Here is a 15,329-nt window from a genome sequence, read left to right as displayed (position 1 = left end):
TGAACCTGAGGCACTCCAGATATTCTTGGACTCCAACTCCCATTAACCCCAGCCAGACATGATGGGAGTTGTAGTCCACATTGGCCACCTATGGTTTCAGGTTTTAGTTTCTGAGCCAGTTCTACCAGATGCATACCTGCCTATCAGGCAGGAATATTGTTGAGATGCCAAGGGAAGAGATAGGTACACGCAGTTCTATTAAATGAATAAACTTTAACACTGTGGAAACAACTAGGGGGGCTTTCCTGATAAATGAGTAACTAAATGTCCTGAGTAAATCAGCAGCAGTTGGGATAATACAAGCTTGCAGGAACTACTCGAGATGGGATATGAGAACTGGATTTTCCTATTTACATTGGCTATATTGGGAGACTGTCTTGCAGAAGGTAAAAACACCGAATCCTTTTTTGCTATGGATGCTAAAAAAAACACCTGGCTTGTATATTCTAAAAAGTGCTTTTTCACTTTGTAGAGGTAGTTGCAATTAGTATGTTTCAATAAATGCCCACAAATTATCAAAATGAACTGATTCAGTATACTTTGAAAAGTATGAAATCTGTATGTTCTCTTCCCTATTTTGTAATTTAAAAAAAAAAAATCTTATCTGTATAATGCGGGCCAATGTATATATGCATGCACCATTCCAGTATGCCAGTCTTCCCCAAGTTGGTGCCTTCCAAATGCTTTATGCTACAACTCCCTTCCAACTAGCCTAGCTGTTGCTATGGAAGTCAAAAGCACCAGACCTTGAAATGTATGTTCTGGAGGAATTGGTGGAGAGCATTATTGAATGAAAATTACCAAGCATATAGATGGCTTGCTGGATATGTTTTCATGGCTTCTGCAAAGGTAAGGTTTTTATTTTATTTTATTTAAGAAACATTAGTTTTACAAAAGGTAACGTTGAAGAGGCAGACACCAAGTGCAAAAATACAAACCCTGCTGACTGAAATTCCAGAGGTAGCATTATTATCAATTTACGATGGGGTGGAAGGTTCACAGGCTATGAAGGACGTACAAATTTATTGACAGCTGCCCGAATTATAGCTAGAAAGTGGAAGGGGCAAGCAGAATATAAAATGGAAGAATGGTAGAAAGAGGTGTGGGATACAGCTATTAACGATACATTAACATGTGCTATTAAGGTAAGACGGAATATGCAGGAGAAGTGTTTTTGAGGAGATGGAGGGTTTTTATAGAATTTGTACTGTTATAGCGGAAAGGGGTCAAACTTGCAAGAGGTGTTGAAAACTTGGGAGGCTGGATAGTTACAATGGAATGGTATTATTTATTTATGATTATTACTTTGTCAAAATAAAATAAATTTTTAAATAAATAAATAAAAAGAAACACCCTGTTCCCTTCACACAAAAGTAAAGTTCTAAGTCAAACCTTTTAGCGATGAGTGTCAATAAGCATGCAGCTGAAGGCTGATCCAGTTGAGAGTAAGTGCTTGGATTTCCAAAAAATTCAACCACCACCTCTTAGAATGGCAGTGGTGCCCACCTGAGAGGTGCCGGGATTGAGTTCTGGTGAGTTCTGACTGGGAAAAAAGCTCTTGCGCTGCGTGACTGGAAGGTGTTGATACTTTTAACACCAGAAACATTTTTTATTATTAAAACTTACATCTATACAGGATGCGTAATCTTAAAGTGTGTCAGCCACTCTACTACTGAAATAGGCACATTTCAACCAAACATTCAGGGAGTGGGGGTAAAGCGGGCTTCCTTGGAGAGTGCCTTCCAAAAAGTTTGGGGTACCTGAACTGAATTTGACTCCAGGTTGTTTCTTAAAGTGTGTTTGTACGCTGAATAATTAACACCTCCCACTGAACATTTCTTCTAGGCAGGCTTTGTGACTTACCGAGCATAAAAAATGGAAATATTGCCCCATATTACTATAGTTTTAAAAACTATTACTTTCCAATGAAGCAAGATGAGAAGCTTTCCTATTTCTGTTTGCCTGGCTATACCACAGAAAGTGGAAGTCAAAATGGAAAGATCAACTGCACAATGAGAGGCTGGGCACCAGTCCCTAAATGCTACCGTAAGTCAATGTGATTTGCCTTTCCAAATACAACAGACTTTTTGGCATGCAGACCTATGTAGCAGAGGTGGGGGACTGATGCCCCTTGGACCAATTCTGACCCATAAGGTTGTATTCCCCTAGCTACTCCCACCTGTTAATCTGCTCAATGTCACTCAGTGATATGCACACACCTGTGTGTTCCCTGTGGGGAATGTTCCAACAAAGCAGATCCCTGCAGAGAGAGCAGGATTGAACCCTCCACTCATTAGATGGTGAGAGGGGAGCTCACTCCTGCTGGATTCTGCTTCACCATTACATTCTTGGCGGGGAGGTTCCTCCATGCACACACAATTTCACTCATGCAAAGTAGCAGCTTCCATTGAAATCCCCTTATGGGAGAGTGCAGTGTGCAAATCCTCAGCTGCACATCTGCAAAGGATTTATGAATATAGTGTCAGGGACCGTGCTGAGGAGGGCTGCACTGAGGAGGAATGGTGGGAGCCTTCCCCTTCCCCTGCTTCTGCTCAGGATCCTCAATCTTCCCTGGAGCAGGAAGACAGTATAGATTTGGAACAGTGGTTTGCAGAGGGACATAGTTCAGAAGACCGATGTTGGGAAGAACTGGGTGGTGAACAGCTAGGAGGAGAACTTGGGAGGGAGAGAACAGACTCCCTTTTGCTGGAAAGTGTCCAGCCGCTCAGCCAAGGAGAACAGATAAGGTGGCAGCACAGAAAGCACAGTGGTTGCGAGATCAGGTTGCAAGACACGGAAGTAACTTGAATGACAAGGGGGGAAGTGGGTGGAATCCTTAATTGGGAGCACCTTCATTCCTAGAAATGGATTCTTCGTTCTCTCACTATGATCATTAAAATTTCTAACTGGTAAAAGACTCCTTTTGCTTTGTTCTGCTTATCTACTCCCAAAAGGGGGGGGGGGAGTCCCTGAAGCTTGACATATAGTTAATGATGCAAACAAGGACTCTAATTAAATCGCAAAGTATGGAAGAAATGAAGGCTAAGAAGAGAGGTGCTCAAAGGTGAAAAAAGTTACATTTTTAAGTAGACCTACAGTACACTTCATCTTCTACTCTCCTATACTATATGATGCCCTGCTTGTGGCACCCAATTCACTAAGGAAGCAGATCCCAATGTCATTCTTCCTCCCTTGTCCCTGACTTAGATCTTCCCTCACCCCTTCTCTGAATGATGCCATTTATGGGTCCACCTTGGGTGCCCAAATGTATTGGGCCAGTCCTGCTGGATACTGTAGCTTATGGAGCTATAGGCATGTTAAGATGAGTGCCTCCCAGTCGTTTCCATCAATACAAATTCTCTGCCACCTAAATGTCACCTAGTTGTGTTAATGAAGGGATCGCCTAATGCTTTCTCCATCTTTTCATTCAACACACCTGATTGTTTAGAGAAATGTACCAAACCCGCCTTGGATAATGGTGTTTTCTCGGATATGAAAATGTCCTACAAAATCTGGAAGAGGCTGCAATACAGTTGTAATCCGGGTTATCAGATTCCTGGAGGTCCCAGGGATAAAACTATACAATGTCTTGAAGGTGGATGGTCAGCTCAGCCACAGTGTACAGAAACAACAGGTATGGCTTTAGATAATATTTCCCCTCCCACCTTACCTGAAGAATTGTTCCTAAGGTTGAAAGCTATGTTCTTACCTGATGTATTTGGTGATCATCCAGCAGAGATAATTTCATGGGATTTTTTTATTTTTTTAAAAAAAACCTTGGATAAGGAATCTTGTTTTTGTATGGCTATGTCAAGTGAATTTGTGGATTGGCACAAAACCTCTAGATTACCAAACACTTTGAAAGCAGTATTCTCAAGAAAAGCCTTTATTATTATTATTATTATTTAAAAATAGACTTTATTTAAATTCCAAGTTTACAAAAAAGAAAAATAATAAAGACACAAAAGAGTTACATAAACACACATAACTTAACTAAACTTAACTAAACATAAACATAAGTCCTATAGCGCACTTAATTTCCCTCCCCATACCCCACCCTCCCTGATTACCCTCCCCCCTTCCCCATGTTGCTTCACAACCTTCTCCTTACTGCATTAATGTCGTCTTTTCTCTGTCTGCATGCTCTATTATCTCTTGTATCTATCCTTATCCTTTACATCAATTATTTGGGTCTTTAATATTCTACTAAGAGGTCAGCCTTCTCAACATACCGATTCATATATTCTTTAAATGGTTTCCAATTCTCCTCTCTCTCTACCTCATTTACTCCTTTTAGCTCATCATATTTGGATGCCAGATTATAATATAGAAAAGCCTTTTAGGTTCTTGGGTTTTCTTACAAAGCTTACAACGATGAGTCATTTGATAGCCCAGGCTTGCAATTAAAAAAAATACATCGCGCAAAAGGAAAAGAGATTTTGAAGGGAGGAGGGAAGAAAAAGTAAACCCAGTCACTAATTCTTAGTTACAGAGTTCTTTATAAATCACTAGCTGGAATCAGTACCGTTCAAGGAGAGAAGGGAAAACAGCTGCTGTTTGCACATCCGAGCTAAATAACTGCAGCCTGGTGCAGTGGTATTTTCTAGATGACAATTGCTGGAAGGAGGAATCTGAAAGAGTTAGCTTCCCCCTTGTTGCACATGTGCAGTACAACTAAAGTGGAAAGACATTTAAAATTAATATTTTGTAAAATGCGCTTGTTAAAATGGTGGTGGTTGTAGGGGGCTGGAGCCTCAAACTTGGTATTTACGGCAACCAGGATGTTTTCCGGCATCATTGAGTCCAGTATTTATTTATTTTTGCATCACTGGGCTAGCTTGCCGGTAGAGGGAGCTGTGAGCCTGCTCTTTTCCCTGCATTGTCAGCAAAAACCAAGACCGTCTATAGCAATTTCCACTAGAAACGTGGCACAGAAAACACGGGCACGTTCACTGCTGTATATCATTGGTAAGGTCTTAAAAGCAAAAGTGCCCTTTTAAATGAATTCACTTTGCAAAAGGAGCTGTCCCAAAACAGCAAGGGGTCTTTTTTTGTTTGTTTGTTTCAAATGGTGATTGCAGCAAGGGTTAGGGGGACACAAGATACCACAAATTGACAGAAATGTCACAATTTAAGACTGTACTTCTCTGTATACTTTGGCTGGATCTAGTCACATCAAAGAAGCGTTTCAGTTTAAAATGCTGTAAATTTAAGCAGGGAAAACGGGACTCCGTGTCACTGGTGGTACAATGTTATATTGCACATAAAGGTAAAGGTAAAGGGACCCCTGACCATTAGGTCCAGTCGTGTCCGACTCTGGGGTTGCGGCGCTCATCTCGTGTTACTGGCAGAGGGAGCCTGCATACAGCTTCCGCGTCATGTGGCCAGCATGACAAAGCTATATATATTGCACATATAAATCACTTTTTCTTTACCAGTCTAGCCGAGTCCTTTCTTACTCGGCAGTAAGTCCCATTTAACTCAATGGGACTTACTTTTGGCTAAACCTGCATAGGAGGAGGTTTAAATTTATATCTCTCTGGTTCTCCCAAAGGAGCCAAGGAGGGAAATGTGAACGTAATGCATATGAGCGGTTGGTTTAAATGCTGCAATCTGGCAATTACAAATAAATTTACTTGATTTAGCCGCACAGTTTTGGGGAGCTAATGGGAATGTGTTTTTATACTGCATTTCCACCCAGTTGGGAGTCACTTGCTTTGAGCTGATGTTAAATTTATGTTGTTCACCAGTATGAAGTAACACAAGTAGGATTGCACCTTGCCCTCTACAGTCACAAATGGAGGCCTTGAGAATCAGTCTGAGATCAGCTGAGGCCAAGCTGATCTGATCGTGTTGCACTTGTTTTGTTTGTCTGCACACTCACCTGCCAGTTATACTTTGCTCCCAGACCATTCAGGGCCTCAAAAAAAGAGAACCCAAAATAAATCCACGAAATGTTTTTTTTATATATATATGCCTGCAATTATTCACTATTCCCCCACCCACCCCTGCTTCCTTTTTTATTCCCAATGTCCCTTTGGCCACTTTGCCATTTCACACTGAAGACATCAATCCGCTTACTGTTTTTAAGAGACGTGCTCAGCGCCAGACCTGGTGCATGGCCGCTACCACACAGCCCAGAGAACGTTCAGCCGGAAGGAAAAGCTCAAATATGAATGTGATGACGGATATCGTACGGCGGGAGGCCACACAATGGAAGAAGCACATTGTGATCCTCAAGGCTGGTCCCTGACTCCCAAATGCACCAGTATGTTGAATTTCCAATGCTTCTTCTGTGACTGTCTTGGGCCTTGCCTTGTACAACGTTTACTTGGGCTAAAGCAAAAGTTCAGGCAAAGGACCTGGCATTTTGAAAAATGGAAGCCTTGGTCTTTTTCATTCTTGCATTTCTTCTTAGAATTGGGATGTTCGGCACTCAGTCCTGTCGAACACGGAGGCGTCGATCCCAGCAAGGGAAGCTACGAAGAAGGAAATGTGGTTCAGTTCTTCTGCTTGGAAGGTTATTCATTAAAGGGGTCAGAATTAATTCAGTGCTATTACTTTGGCTGGTACCCAGAACCTCCAGTTTGTGAAGGTAATTCATCATGACATTGGAGCTAGGGATTTTCTGTATTCTGCAAAGCAAGCTCCCCTCCCCCTTTTAATCTCTGTCCCCCTGTAATATCAGTACCACATCCAATGATTTTCATTTATATATGTTGAAAAATGGGAAGAATAAGCTTTACTGAATCATCCGATGAAAAGACTTTGAATGTTAACATGCAGGGTTGTTTGGTTTTTGAACTGTTTGTTCTTCTGAAAACGGATGAATTTAATTTTCTGCTATTTGAAAGCCAGTTTGGCATCCTTTCTCAATTTTTTTTGTTTGGGGAGAAGGAGTGAGAGCTGCCTTTTATTGATCTGCTGAATTTAACAGAAGAGGAATGCGTACAAATAAACCCTGATTTTGTAAGCTGTTTTACCCTGTCTATGTTTAGAGACACGAGAAATCCCCTGTCCGGCTAGTCATAAGTAGCTATTCTTACTGGGGAGGAGAGTTACTCTTCCAAACATACAATGCTGGCATTTCTAAAGGATTGTATGATGTTATAGAACCTAACCAGATTCTTTCCCCTCCGCCCATTTTTAACCAGAAAGGAGAAACAAGTGTCCTCCTCCGCCTCAGCTCCCTAATGCCAATGTGCTAACCAGTTTAAGAACGTACCGCCACGGAGACACATTGCGTTTTGAGTGTGAGCATCCTTTTCAAATGGCAGGAGACGAAGAAATCCGATGTGAGAATGGCAGGTGGACTTCGCCTCCCAAATGCACCGGTCAGTTGTCTTGCAAAACTGGACATTGGGGTTTTAAAAGATCCTTATGTTTCGGAAGGTCGTCAAGTTAGAGCTTTTGAGAACGGATGTAGAATGGGAGCCTCTCCCTTTAGCACACGCTCTTGGCCCCAAATTGTGCAGTGGACCAACAACAGGCAAAGCTAGAGCCATTGACAAGCAGAGCCCACTCCATGACTGGTTGTGAGGAAGAAGACAGGCAGATGGGGGCTGGATGAGGGCAAACAGGACAACTCAGCTGTGCCTCATTTGCCTTGAAGGAGCGGCCTTTACAGTCCTATTTGTTGTTGTTCAGTCATTCAGTCGTGTCCGACTCTTCGTGACCCCGTGGACCAGAGCACGCCAGGCACACCTGTCTTTCACTGCCTCCCATAGTTTGGTCAAACTCAAGTTGGTAGCCTCGAGAACACCGTCCAACCATCTCGTCTTCTGTCGTCCCCTTCTCCTTGTGCCCTCAGTCTTTCCCAGCATCAGGGTCTTTTCCAGGGAGTCTTCTCTTCTCATGGGGAAAGTATTGGAGCCTCAGCTTCAGGATCAGTCCTTCCAGTGAGCACTCGGGGCTGATTTCCTTCAGAATGGAACGGTTTGATCTTCTTGCAGTCCATGGGACTCTCAAGGGTCTCCTCCAGCACCATAATTAAAAAGTATCAATTCTTCGGCAATCAGCCTTCTTTATGGTCCAGTTCTCACTTCCATACATCACTACTGGGAAAACCATGGCAAACATGCCTGTTTTGGATCCCTATCACTCTCACAAGTTTTTACCCGTAACTCTGTTCCATTTGTGCTGTAATCTTCCCAACACTTTAATGCATATTTAAATGTTCACTTTCTCTCAAAATACACAGTTTGATGCATTCTTAACTAAAGAAGCTAATAATCACCACTATCACCTCTGTTTTCAAACCAGCCTAAGGTCCAATTTGTGAATAAGAAAGTGTTTTGTTTTGTTTTCAGATGGCACATAAAAAATCTCAAGCCAGTTAAATAAGCTTATCTTGGATGCCCTTCACATTCATAAACAGCTGAGAGAATGCTTATTTTTTTATCAAAAGGCTAAATTAATTCATGACTATGAAATACTAAGGGTCTTTCTGTATGAACTGTGGAACTATCGATAGACCAGAATTTTTTAAAATTATTATTATTATTATTATTTTGTATTTATTTATGCCCCGCCTTTTTTCCTGACAGGGAGTCAAGGAAGCTTACAGATAAAAATAAGAACAGCTAAAAACATAGGGGAAAACAATTAAACATTGATAGAATTTAAATTCTATATACATTAAAAATATATTAACAACAACAACAGCAAAACTAAAGGAGCTACATTCTAATATTCAAAAAAAGAACAAAATCTGGTGGATAGCCAAATGCCAATCAGCACATTAGGCCAAGATGTGCAGATGAGACAATTCCAAGTAGGAGTTCACAAATATCAGAATTGTCCTCTTTCCCTGACAAGGAGTTTGACTTGTAGCACCAGCACCCAGGAAGTTCATTGTGGGTGAATTCTGAGATTTCTCCACTGTCTCTCAGTACCTCACACAATCTTAATGCTCGTTCAATATGACAGAGTGGCAACTGTAAAAAGATGCAGAAGGAAATTGAAACCAGGAGTGTCATTTGTATGATTATTTGATGAAACGCGTGGATGCCAATGAAAAGACTTCTGTTTCCATTCCTTTTTTATTTTTCAGATGTTGGCAGGACAGGAAGCACAGAAGGTCATCACGGCTTAGAAAATGGAGAGAACTGCAGTTCCCTACCCATAGTTGACAACAGTTTTATTTTTAATAACATCAATCCTTCACTGGCAAGCTACAAAACTGGTTCTGTAGTGGAATACAGATGTAAACCCTTCCATCTGATAGAAGGACCTAACACAATTCGCTGTGTCCAAGGAAACTGGACAACCCCTCCAGTTTGTTTAGGTAAGTATTGGAGGAGAATGTAGGAATTACTACAAAGTGCTCTCTGTGTGGCTACCTTTGAAGGTGACTCAGAAACTACAACTAATCCTGAAAGCGGCTGCCAGACCGGTGACTGGGAGAGGGTGCTGGGACCATATAACCAGTGCTTTTCCCCCCTAAAAAAATGTTTAGAGGTACTCTCATTTTGACATAAGAAAACCACCATTTTATAGTTCCAATTGGGAAAAATAAATACAGTAAATGGACAAACGTACAAAGATTCACAAAATGTTTAGGGGTATGTGTACCCCTACGTCCCCCCAGAAAAAAGCACTGCATAAAACACCCGCCTCAAAGGATCTAAATTGGCTCCCAGTACGTTTCTAAGCAGAATTCAAAGTGTCGGTGCTGACCTTTTAAAGTCCTAAACAGCTTTGGCCTTGTATACCTGAAGGAGCATCGTTCAGCCCAGATACTGAGATCCAGCGATTCCCTCAATGCAAAAAGTGAGATTACAGGAAACCAAGCAGAGGGTTTTTTCGGTAGTGGCGCCCACCTTGTGGAATGCCCTCCCTTCAGATGTCAAGGAAATCAACAACTATCTGACTTTTAGAAGACATCTGAAGGCAACCCTGTTTAGGGAAGTTTTTAACGTTTGATGTCTTACTGTGCTTTCATTTGTTGTAAGCCGCGCAGAGTGCTCACCATCAGGCTTGATTGTGTCAGTGTCTCTAGGGTGGAATAGTATGAGAAAATCAGATCATATTGACTAGCAGCTCAGGATATCCCCCCCCCCTCCAGTATCAACATTCTGGGTCAGGTAGGCTTTTATCTGAGGGAATAATTGGATGCCAGTTATTCTGTTCTTTGTTCCTGGTATAAGCCACTTGATTATTGATCTTCGCCCTGCAGAACCATGCTTGGTCAATGAAGGAAACATCAGAAATCACAACGTAGAAATGAAATGGAACCTGGAAGAAGAATTATATTTCCTACACGGAGACATGATTGAATTGGTGTGCAAGCCAGGATACGATTTGCCACCGTCGATTGGCGATGCTCAGTTGCTGGCGCAGTGCAGTCGGGGAGAATTAAAATATCCCACGTGTGTTTCAAAAGGTAACACTACATTGAATCCCACCCCTTATGTCTGATCTGCAGTTTTGTGCTCTATCAATTTGAATGCTCTTTGCACTACACTCTTCCTCAGAGAAGCTCAGAATGGCACAACTGGGTTTTACTTTCCTAATCTAAACCTGTGTGGTAGATTGGTAAGATACATAGTGATTTCTCTAAGGTGCACCTGTAAACTTCACTGAAAAAGGCATTTCAATCCAGATTTCACTAGTCCAAGTCTCAGTGCATTTCCCACTATACCAGGGATGGCTAATCTACAGCATACAGGGTGCTCCACAATACATTTTTTGTGGCTCCCCCAAATCTCCCCCAAAGTATCTGTCTATATTTATCTATATGACTGTTCCTATCTGTTCTGTACTGTAGTATTCTGATGCCAAAACATTTTATACCATCCAAGTCACTCCAAATTTGTCTATTTTAGTTAGGTGTTTTTTATTGAATTTAAAATTATTTTTTAAAAAGAGAGAGAGAGAGATACGGATTGCTCTCATATACACCACACACCACTTCCCATTTTTTATTTTCTTTAAAAAATATTTGTTATTTTTTTAAATAAAAATGTATTTATTTATTTTGCTGACATCTCCTCTGAGATGCCAATATGTTTTTGTGCCTCCCCAGCCCCTAAATGTGTGGGGTTTTTTTAAAAAAAAGAAAAAGAAAAATTGGCCACTGCCACTTTGTCATGCAGAGCCCAGAGGATTGACAAAAAGTTTAGCAACATTTACATGATACGATTCTGCCTGGTTTCTTATTAAACCTGACCGAGAGAGGAATTTTGTTTGCTGCTTTGCCTGGGGAAAACTTGCTGTTTAGCACTGAATCGGAACCAACAGCAATCGGACCCAAACACTCCAACATGTCTCCAAGAGTGTTCCTTCAGAACTGGCTTGTGAAGAGAAGGCTTGTGCCACAAATTGGTCCCGCAAACTATTTTCTTGGGGCCACTTTCTCTCTTCTGTTTAAACACATTGCTCTCATTTTGCAGACCCAGATGAAAGCTGTGGCTCTCCACCTTCCATAAAAAATGGAGTCGTCATGGGTTTGTTGACAGCAGACTATGCTCATGGTTCATCAGTAGAGTATAGTTGCCACGAATACCATTTTTTGCAAGGTTCTAGGAAAGTGTCCTGTTCCATGGGTCATTGGACTACCCCACCAATTTGCATAGGTACTGTACAATGTTGCTATTTCCCCCCCAGCATAGTGACAACTTGGAAAATGCCTTATTAACTTGATTCATTGCCTGCTGCTTCTGTCTAGTGTTGCTCAACTAATAAAGGCTGGGGAAAGCCAGTATTACATGATGTAAGGCTTCATAGAAGGGGATGGCTCATAGCTCAGGGAGGAGAACATGCAGAAAGTAACTTATTGATTGCCGTTGACCAAAAGCGTAAAAGGTAAAGGACTCCTGGACGGTTAAGTCCAGTCAAAGCTGCTCTTCCAACAGGAGCATTACTGATGCTTACCTGGTTGGTATGGGACCAGGGAGGTGGCAAAAAACAGGGCTGTGAGGGTGCACTGATGCAATCCTGACCTCACAGACATGCTCCCACACTGGGCAGGTTAGTGGCAGTGACATCACTCTTGGGAGGGTGGCGCCACCTACTATGCTAGCTGCTCCAGCTCCCATGCATCAGGTAAAAAAAGGTAAGGTAAAGGACCAGGTAAAAAAAGGTAAGGATAAGTCCAGTCAAATGCGACTATGGGGTTGCGGTGCTCATCTCGCTTTCAGGCTGAGACAGCCAGCATTTGTCCACGGACAGCTTTCTGGGTCATGTGGCCAGCAGGACTAAACCACTTCTGGCATTATTTACCTTCCCACCACAGCGGTACCTATTTATCTACTTGGACAGGCATGATTTCGAACTGCTAGGTTGGCAGGAGCTGGGACAGAGCCACGGGAGATAAGACACGTCACAGGGATTCGAACCGCCGACCTTCTGGTTGGCAAGCCCAAGAGGCTCAGTGATTTAGACCACAGTGCCACCCGCATTCCTGTTGTTGACTAAAACCACAACTGACCACTCTAATGAATGTTGTAGTATATAGATCAGAAAAAGCAAACATTTCTAATCAAAGTCATGCCATGAGAATATTAACACTGCATTCATTTTCCAAGAGCCGTGCACCTTATCAGCAGAAGAGATGGCAAAGAATCACTTGGATCTCAGATGGAGTTTTGACAATCGACCATATTTCCTCCATGGAGAATTTGTTGAGTTTATATGCAAAGCATACTACTTCAGCTCACCTTCAAGTTCAGCATCTGATTTTAGAGCACAGTGTCAGAATGGACAACTGTTGTATCCACAATGTGTACGGATTAGGGGGTAAGCAATTGATGCCACAATTGTGTAACGCTGCCTTGGGAGTAAGCCCCCACCAAACTCTGTGGAACTTACTTTTGAGTACACCTACTTAGGATTGTACGATAAACTACCTGTGAAGCATGGAGGGAATTCATTCATGCATATTTCAAACTTATTATACCAGGAAGTATATTTGGAAAGTGCATGTTAGCTTAGAAACCTTGTACTTGAAGTGCTAGATCTTCATTTGTAGAAAGGATTCAACTTGGGGTTTCATTCAAGACATACAATCTTTCAAGCGCCTAACTTGAGTACTATCTGTGAGCATGGAATTGCTGCTTATAGAATTTCCCTAGCCTTTTTTTCTTAACAGTTAGTGGAGCAAAATGGCTCTCCCAGTTGTATCTTTATGCCTCAAATCAAGTTTTGTTGGTAATAGCTGTTGTTGTTTACCATGTCTCTATTCTGAGTGACTTCAGGGTATTTTGGTTGGGTTTTTTAGGTAAAAGAGAGCTGAATAAATAATGTTTGGTTGGCTCATGGACTCTTTTCTATGTTGCAAGCTAATTGCCAATATGAACTTTGTATATCTGCTGTATATTTGCACAAGACTAATCGAGATAGCTGCCGATCTCAACTTAGAACATCATTTGGAGACGTTCATAAGGCACCTATAATTTTGTCAGGACAAGTTACTTGTTGTTTACTGTTGTAACAATTGTTTTCTCAAAATTTATCTTCTGTACCGTGAGAATAAATAAAAACAGTATTAAAAAAAATCTAAGTGGTTTACATTTCAACAAAAATCAATATAAATTGATGCAAAGATACAAATTCCACATTTGATGCAACTGCTGCTAATCATAATTATCGCACACATTTTAAGTAATATAATTTCACAATAAATGACCCAGAAATGCCTGGCAATGCAGCACGGGGGCCTTCCTTGATGCTTTTGCCATAGTGCAGAGCAAACATGGGATGAACTCTTTTGATTAAACATTGGGAAAGGTCAGGAGGAAAGCGAAATATTTATCTCCCTTCTTCCATGAAAGATGCCTCTAAGGTATTCTTGAATCAGAAGCCAGCCTAACAGAATTTGTGAGATTCTTACTGGCCTTGCAAAAACCACCACAACAACAACAAAAACCACAACAACAACAACAACCCAAAACCAAAACTCAGCTAAGGATATTTCCTCACCTGAACTTTCAGATGTAGTTTTGTTAATTTCCTCATCATCTGGCCTCTGAGAGCTGCTGATTTTGGCTTTCTTTTTGGAGACCAGGGGATGGATTTTGCAGTTCCTACAGCACTTTGCAATAAGGCTGCACAGCGTTTTCAGCCTAGGACAGAATAGGGGGAAGTTGAAAAACTGGGCTCTTGTGTCTTCATGTTCTATTATTGCAATAAGCTTGGGGCACCCCACACCTCCAGACCTAACTTTAATTTGTTGTCAGGAGCAGCAAGGAGTAGGACTCAGCAACACCATCTTGTCAAAACACCCTCCAAAACTTGGAGAGGGCCTTGTAATTATTCCCAGAAAGGAAAAGGAACAGTGTAATGCTCTCAGCATGGCCTTTTCAGAATAACCCAGCCATGGCTGAGAAGGAATGGTCCTTTAGGGTTCTTACTCTTGATTGATAGTAATAGAACCAGAATAGAGAAACCACTAAGAAACCCTACTTGCATTTTAAAATATCTCTCCACCTCTCCCTCCATTTTCCTGCCTCATCCGTCTTATTCCCCACAAAGATTTGCACCAGCCAGAGTTCCATGAGGGGAGTCATTCGGGGTCACCTGGAGAATGTGCCATCAAGATTTAAGTAACCCTGCTCAAAAATGGTCATTATTCCTCCTAATACATATTTTTTGAAATCTTCAAAAGACTAAGCCTTTTATTTTCATTTATTAAAAAGCTCTACAGACCACCCTTCAGTCAAAGGATTCCAGTGAAATGTCCAGGCATTGAAAAATACAACATAGGAAAACAATGTATTATCCTTCAAATCTAAAAAAGTTTGAGGTGCAACAGTTGGAGGAGAAGAGAGACAATCCCTGAGTAAATAAAAAATCATAACCTAGTGCTAAAAGATTGTAGAGTACAGTGGTACCTCGACTTACGAATTACTTGACATACGAATATTTCAACTTACGAATGGACATCCGTTGGCGGTTTTAGATGGGCTTTACTCAACTTACGAATTTTAGATGCGGTTTACTCGACTTACGAATTTTTCCGAATTTTTCGTTTCCAATGCATTCCTATGGGGAAATCACTTTTTCCGACTTACAAATTTTTCGACCTACGAATGTGCATTCGGAACGGATTAAATTCGTAAGTCGAGGTACCACTGTACTTGTAGCCCGCAGAACTGTTACATCTTCTATATCTGTTTCACTAAACGAATTAATGGCTAAATGAATTGATGAAGCTTCTACAAAATGTTCCACATAATATTGGGCATATCAGATCCTGTGTGCTTATAGCAAACCGGCTGTGGCTCCTTATGGACCAGCAGGCTCAGGGAAAAGCTCAAGATTTGCAGACTTTCAAAAAATCTTTGATGGGTGTGGAGAACACCTCAATGGAAGGGGGGTACCCAAAAACT

The 15,329-nt window shown here is 41.5% G+C and overlaps 1 protein-coding gene across 3 annotated transcripts; it reads left to right on the top strand.

Moving 5' to 3' along the window:
- The first annotated feature begins 29 nt into the window (after positions 1-29).
- On the top strand, positions 30-13,478 carry LOC117048063 (coagulation factor XIII B chain-like). 3 transcript variants are annotated; one of them, XM_033151409.1, is made up of 11 exons: positions 30-386; positions 1,846-2,046; positions 3,449-3,634; positions 6,092-6,268; positions 6,419-6,595; positions 7,155-7,334; positions 9,053-9,286; positions 10,178-10,384; positions 11,394-11,576; positions 12,528-12,738; positions 13,220-13,478. In XM_033151409.1, exons 1-11 carry the CDS (start codon positions 323-325, stop codon positions 13,221-13,223), a joined length of 1,824 nt encoding a protein of 607 aa, XP_033007300.1. In that variant the 5' UTR covers positions 30-322; the 3' UTR covers positions 13,224-13,478. The 3 variants fall into 3 exon arrangements, with proteins under 3 accessions (XP_033007300.1, XP_033007302.1, XP_033007301.1); XM_033151410.1 differs by lacking the exon at positions 13,220-13,478 and adding an exon at positions 712-849 and having other exon boundaries at positions 337-386; positions 12,528-12,783; XM_033151411.1 differs by lacking the exons at positions 7,155-7,334; positions 13,220-13,478 and having other exon boundaries at positions 200-386; positions 12,528-12,783.
- Positions 13,479-15,329: the final 1,851 nt, after the last annotated feature.

The sequence above is a fragment of the Lacerta agilis genome, chromosome 6 (assembly GCF_009819535.1).
Source record: "Lacerta agilis isolate rLacAgi1 chromosome 6, rLacAgi1.pri, whole genome shotgun sequence".
NCBI classification, from domain to species: Eukaryota; Metazoa; Chordata; class Lepidosauria; order Squamata; family Lacertidae; genus Lacerta; species Lacerta agilis.
This window is presented reverse-complemented; position numbering and strand designations above follow the sequence as displayed.

What these genes read in the sequence shown, in the direction of transcription:
- LOC117048063 (XM_033151409.1), top strand. Translation starts at nt 323, where the DNA reads ATGGGATATGAGAACTGGATTTTCCTATTTACATTGGCTATATTGGGA. An exon ending in ACAGTGTACAGAAACAACAG is followed by an intron (nt 3,635 to 6,091) that starts GTATGGCTTTAG and finishes ACTGTTTTTAAG; the next exon opens with AGACGTGCTCAGCGCCAGAC. An exon ending in TACCCCACCAATTTGCATAG is followed by an intron (nt 11,577 to 12,527) that starts GTACTGTACAAT and finishes TCATTTTCCAAG; the next exon opens with AGCCGTGCACCTTATCAGCA.